A 6,727-nucleotide genomic window follows, 5' to 3' on the forward strand; every position below is an offset into this window, starting at 1 on the left:
AAAACTTTGGTAAACGTTGACTTTCACCAGATGTACTGTTTCCTCCCCTGTTTCCCTCAGGAGCTGTGGCCAGGTCTTCTGCAGTACCTGTACCAGCTACACAGCGCCTATCCCCCAGGAACAACTCTACCAGCCGGAGAGGGTCTGTAAGGCCTGCTATGACATGCTGGAACGCAACAACAGTAGGAAAACACAGATGGCTCCCGGCCTGGGCTGAGTAGATGCTCCATGTTTCAGCCCACTAAATTTCTATGAATTAAGAACTGATTGGAATCCAGCATATGCTAGTATTGTAATCTTTAAGGCCTTGGTTGTGGTCAGAAGAAGGTATCATCAAGTACATTTGTTTGGACTCACTTCTGTGCTTTCTCAAAACACAGACCGTTTCACGATGAAAGAGATGTACATCTGAAAAGAAAGAAGAGTTTTTTTTTTTTGGCTTGGTTACAGTTTTTAAGTCAAAAGTAAATTCATATACATTTACTTCAACGGGCAGTAAACCATAGATCAGATGAAAAGATGCGAGATTGAATATACAAATCAGAAACCCATGTGAAGAGGATCCATTGTGAATTATTTAATGGTTGTACGACTTGAAGGTATGCATTTTATATTTGTTATGCATGTAGAAATGAACCCAAATGGTATAACTGCAGTGTGATGTTGTGCAAGCTGGCTGACTCCACAGAAGGCTCAGCCATGCACAAGCTTTTTTTCATAGCAAAGAAAAGAAAATGGACAGATTGAAGTAAAGAATAAGTCATTCCACCTTTAATTAACGGCATAGTTGAATCCTGTCTTGGATTAGATTGGCACAATGCTTGTTTCTTTTCACGTGAGCCAAACCATTCATTAATCCTGTTCAGTTAGTGTCTGTAGCCAGCCTCTGAAACAGGGCTTGCATTTAAATGCCACACTTACAAAGTGACATCTCAGTAGCTGTTAACTTTCCACCCCCAGTCTGTCTCAACCTCATTCAGTTTGGCCTTTGGTGTAAAACTGATCCCCATAGTTTTGTTGTATTGTGCTCTAGAAACTGAATTTACATCAGTATTGAACTGCCACACAACTGTACAAAGTTATTACCAACTTATCATCGTGCATGAAAATATCTTTGTTGCATTCAAGCCAATACTTGGTCTTCACATGCATGTTGCACTTTTCTTGAACGTAACATGTACCATATCCTATATTTAAGGCTATACATTTGAGGATAGCTTTAGCACCAAGCACCTGGATATTGTCCCAGGCAGGCAAGCAGATGCCCACCAGAGCAGAATGGATGGCTTGATAAGAAATATTAGGTAGCTGGTTGTGCTCCTCTGTTGTCACAGCCCTGAGCTTATACATGGCTTCCCAACTGGTACAGGAAAACAATGAGCACATATAAGGGGAACAGTTAAAAACACAAGTAGGTCATCTCCCAAATGCCGCAATGATGTGTGTGACTACTTAAAGTAAACACAGGTTTTTCTCGCTGTGTGTACTCCCCTCATATTGGGGTAATGGAACTACTTAGTCCTCTTTCCCTTGGTAGGGCATGAGGCCTTTGGGGATAATAGAACATATGAGTTGGGACCAGGTACCAGAAGTCCCTCTTAGCCCTCTGGGTACCCTACCCCAACATTCAGGCTTACAGTATCTTTATTTTCCAGTGTCGCTTTCTTTACATGTTTGTTGTTCAGGGCATAAACTTGACTTATTAATTTGTATGTCGAGTGATCAGTACATGTTTTAACAAGAAGACAAAAAATGCTCTTGAATAGAAAGGGAATTACCTGAATATTAAGAGCCTAAACTTCTGTACATATTCTAACTTGGCACTTTGAATGGTATCATTTGTACCTACAGCTATAAAATAAAAATATGTAACTAGTAATAAATTGTTGGTATTAACTACAGTTTGAATAATTCAAAGTGTAAGATAGGAAAGATTTATGATCTTCGTCAGTTTCTTTGGTTCCTGGCATATTGAAATCATTACTAAATGGCTCTAAGAGCTGCAATTCATACAGATGGTGAATCAGACACTGTAGGTATTATGTTGAAGGAAAGTTGAGATAGTTGCATGGTACCAATGCCAAACCAAGACAGAATTTGGTACAGAATTTCTCAAGCAGGCAATGTAGACAAATACCATGTATTTCTGACATTGGAAACCAACTATTTTTTTATTGTAGAAAATGTATAGAAATATTTTTCCATTTTGTTTGAAACCAGAGATGGCAATTTGGGGCTATTTGTTGGGTGTTCCCCTGGAAATGTAAGGAAAGGTCCCATACAAAATTTACCCTGACTTGGCTGTCACTGTGTGTGGTATAGACACATCCGACAACCAAAATTAGAAGCCATTACCACACGGCCATCCTGTTCGCATGCAGACAGTGTGCACGCGTGAGATTCCTCCTTGACTAATAGGCAGTGGTCAAGTGCCGAAGTGCGCCTGCACGCTCAGGTTGAGACAGCTGGATGAGTGTTAATGGTCCCTGGGAGTGGCATCTCATTGGATTTGTTTATAGGATGCCTCTACTTGTTTACATTAACACCAGCATTTCTCTCAACATATGAAACTCGTGAGTCAAACTTGTCCCAGTAAAGCCCAGTAGCTCATTTCTTTGAGCTATTACGTTGTACTTGTAGCACAGGTTAGAGTGGACCATGTGCTTCTCAATCTGACATTTTAGTGTTGGAAAGCAAGTCCCACAGGTGGATAGAATTTCAGACATTAAGTTTGGAAGTCACATATGACATGATAGTCTGAAGCATGCATTTCTGGCCCAGCTACACTAGGCTGCTTGGTCAATGCATTTATGTGCTAAGGATAAGCTGGCAGAGGACCAGTCACTGGTAGTATATATTGCATGATATTTTGGTTAGTAATCTGTTTTTCCTAAGCAGAAAGTCTCAGTTCTCAGCCAGTATCTGTGCCTTGCAGCTTCATGAAATTGTGGTAAGGTGTCATAATAGCTTTTTTGAGAGTGGACAAACCTATATTCATAAAAATAGTGTGCAACTGACTGTGTATTAACATTCGATAATGCCCTGTTGATACAAGAGTCTGTGTGCACAGCGCTAGCCACATGCACACCAAGTCATATAAGGAGATTCTTTTGGACAACTTGCATGAGGAATATACCATAAAATGAACGGGGGTGTTCGGGAAAAATGAAAAAAAAATTCTTGAACAAAATCGTTGGAAAACCATCAGATAATGATTTCTTTTGACTCTCTGACTAAAAAGGTAATTATGAATAGGAATAAATATGCGCTTGGCTGGTCTTAAACTAACATGCAAGACCGGCCAAGTACATAAATAGTTGATTGGTTGGAAAAATATCAGTGGCAACTATCTAAAATTAACCCAATGCTCCCAATTTATTAATATTTCGTTGGGGCTTGAGTGTGAAGTCAGTGATCACCTGTGAGAAAGGGAAGGAAAGAACCATTAGTACATCTGTGCTATCCTTGCTCCATTGTAAAGTTATCCAGAGCAGAAATTGGTCCTCTGATATAGTCAGCGTCAGCTCACTTCCAGCATTGTCGCACTCAAAATACTCATCCACACTGCCAGGTATCTTGGGTACTAGACCTCAATGTGAGACATAACCCCGGATAACACAGTGACAGGGGTAACAAAAAAAACGTGTAGAATACTAGCAATCACTTAAAGTGTAGTTTAATACAGAAAATGTCAGGGTATAAATCCTCTGACCAGTTGTGTAGTGACAGTTGTACCTGAAGTTTAATCAGCAGAATATATCTGGACATGTGTGTACATGCAGCTGCCGTATCAAGAAATTTATTTATACGTACTTTACATGCTTTACACGTAATAAACTTAACATACTAATTTGCTGTGATATGGAATCATATCCAGCCACCCATGCCATAATGTATACAGTTTCTTACATTTCCAGTTTTACCCCCATTGTATCTACACACCCAAACCACTCAATCAGCTGTTCCTAAGCAGATATGTGTAATGAGCAGACAAAATATATGGTGTCTTGTAAATGCCTTTGATGGAAAGACTATTGTGTATTTTCATTGCGTGCTTTCCTTGAAGCACAGAATGTAGGCATCAGTGCAGATTTCCTAGTGTTGTAGTCAAGACTAACACAAGACCACCAATCTGAAATGAACTCACAAGCTATTAAAAAGAACTGCAACGAAAGTATCCCTTTGACTTCTTTCCCTGTTACTCGTGAATAGTCTTGTGTCTAGTCTTGTGACTGGTCAGCTGCAACACGGAGATTTGCACCCAGTTTGAGGCAATTAAATCGACCTAAACATGATGATGTCACACTTTGTTTACATGTGTGCTTTCCTATGGCAGTGAGGTGAGACGTGATTCATCGTGCTGCCATAGGAAAGTGCACAAGTAAACAAAGTGCGACATCACTTTGTTTAGGTTTATTGGCCATGATATTGGGCTGAGCCACAAAAAATTAAGGTGAATTGTTAGAAAGTCTGGGTAACCATTGTAACATGTTAAGCACAACCATCCCAAATGGTGCATACAAGAAGGTGTCCTCACTTGTAAATTCTCTTAGTTTATGAAATGTTTGACAAGATCCAGAGCATTGTTGTTCACTTAACTATTAGTTATTACATGAGTGGGAGTGGAACACAGATGCACAAGGTTATTCTGTGTTCCAGAAGTGTGATTTATCTTCAAGCAGACTCTATGCACAGTAAAGATGTTACCGGGGCCTATGTGCGCAATTGTGCCGCCTTTGAATTCACAGTAAATTTTGCAGTTGTGCATTGTGCTTTTAGTACAAAAATAGCACATTTCATGGAGTTTAAACAATGCATTATGAGGGGTTTGACAGAGACCGGGCGACACAATTTGTAACACTGGTTGTTGCCATGGATTGATCAGAATTGAGAATGCAAGTTTGCTTGAAGATGATGGACTATATTTGTCAGCAATTATTTTCTTTAAAATGTCTGCACAAGAATGAGAAATTTAGATACCATGAACGATATGGGGCCGATGGTAACCCCCCACATGTCCAATCCCTATACACACTCTAGACTATTGTTACCTAACACATCCCCCCTAGAAGTCTGTAAAGAATTCCTGAGATTCTGATCAAACAATGACCAACACAAAGGGCGGGGGGGTTCTCTCCGTCCCATATCTTGCATCATATGGAAATGTACATGCAAACTTCACTTACACATTTATTGCCAACTGCAACTAAAGTTTTATTGAAACTCAATAGTTTATAACTATACTGAAGGCTTTCTGTCAATCATAGACTCTTTATTACGTTTTCATTATTTATTTTTACATACTTGATCAGTTTTTAGACTGAAAAGGTGGAAATTGCTGCAAAAAGGCATGATTATTTTCTTTAAATCCTCTACTGTAAAAGTAAACATTTTTAGTTAGTTCCAACTTGGAAGTAATCCTGTGAAGCAGTTGACAGGAAGTCATTTTGTGGAAACAATATTGGATAAGTAAAATGATTTCGGTTGCACCATGTATCAATCTCTTTCTTGAGTCTGTGTGGTTCTGAGAAGAACCGGGGAATAACTCGACATTTCGAACAGGGTACTCAACAATATTGGGTTGGCAAGAATCCCAAAACTCCATTGACAGTGCATCATTTGAAATTTAGCCTGGTCGTCCAAAGGTTTGTTTTCTGTGGTCAACAAATTTACAGCTACACAGTGAGAATGTTCCAAGGAAGCTAAGGTATAAACTAACACATCATCCCATGACTCTTTGTGAGATTGCTCTTAACGCGAACTAATGAATTGACAAGTATAGAATTTTGCTGCTTGGTCATTGTGTGTGTCTCTTCATTACTTTCCCCTCCATTTTACCTGTTACTCTTGAAGAAAGTTGATGATGTTCTTATTTCCAATTTTGCTTTCTCCAGTTTTGTTAATAAAAATGAAGCTTTTTCCTGTTCTTTTATTGTTATAAAATGTTCAACTTGATTAAGATCCTACAGGTAATGTTTTTAAGTGCCTTGTCAGTTCTTTTTTGAGCCCTTGATAGTTAAAAACTTTTGAACTAATCGTCAAGTAGTCCAAGTATTGTTAAAAAAAGCAACAGTGAAAAAGTAGACATGAATGGCAGTAAAATGGAGTTACAGATATGTGGAGAAAAATGAATCTTGGTCCTGTTGGTTTAATTTACTTGTAGTACTTACGAAGTATAGTGCAATTTGATTTTGTCATGTTTTTCTCCCTGATTACATCAGCCCAAATTTATGTGTATGAAAAGAAATTGAATGTTATATAATCCACACTTAGGGAAAATGGATTTTATTAAAAGTTCTTTAGCATCATAAATGAGAGTCTTTTGATGTTTGCTTTCAGATTGTTCAGATTTTATAACTGGAATGACCTCCTTTAAGATCTGTAAACACATCATAATCAAAGGCAGAGGAGATTTCAAATGTGCAAATCAAATGTTGACTTTGAAAACTGATTTACTGTACTTATTTTTATGTGCATATTGATGGCACTTCACTGGTCCACGTACACTTCCTTATTTACCGTATACACACTAAAATTTCATCGGGAATTCATGTAGACTTTTCCAAGTTCTTTTGTGTGGCTTTGAGTACTGAGTTAATAATAATGAAGGCAGGGGCCAGTAGCTGAGGGAATCAATTATATTTGTTGAATACCTTGTGACTTGTGTACGAAAGTGACTGCTATTGCTGCTGCTCAGAAGCTGCTTGCCAACAGTCCTGTGGGAAGC

At 38.7% G+C, this 6,727-nt stretch overlaps 1 protein-coding gene across 5 annotated transcripts in view; it reads left to right on the top strand.

The window, feature by feature from the left end:
• Positions 1 to 6,312, top strand: part of LOC110982295 (phosphatidylinositol-3,5-bisphosphate 3-phosphatase MTMR3-like) — a 36,633-nt gene extending 30,321 nt beyond the window's left edge. For all 5 annotated transcript variants that reach the window (XM_022240616.2, XM_022240613.2, XM_022240618.2 and 2 more), the window contains exon 16: positions 61 to 6,312. In XM_022240616.2, the coding sequence (XP_022096308.2) occupies positions 61 to 217 (157 nt within the window). In that variant the 3' untranslated portion in view covers positions 218 to 6,312. The remainder of the gene's footprint in view (positions 1 to 60) is intronic.
• The last annotated feature ends 415 nt before the right edge of the window (positions 6,313 to 6,727 follow it).

This window comes from Acanthaster planci, linkage group LG09 (genome assembly GCF_054643075.1).
Source record: "Acanthaster planci isolate LZ-2023a linkage group LG09, COTS_SCS, whole genome shotgun sequence".
Taxonomy (NCBI): domain Eukaryota; kingdom Metazoa; phylum Echinodermata; class Asteroidea; order Valvatida; family Acanthasteridae; genus Acanthaster; species Acanthaster planci.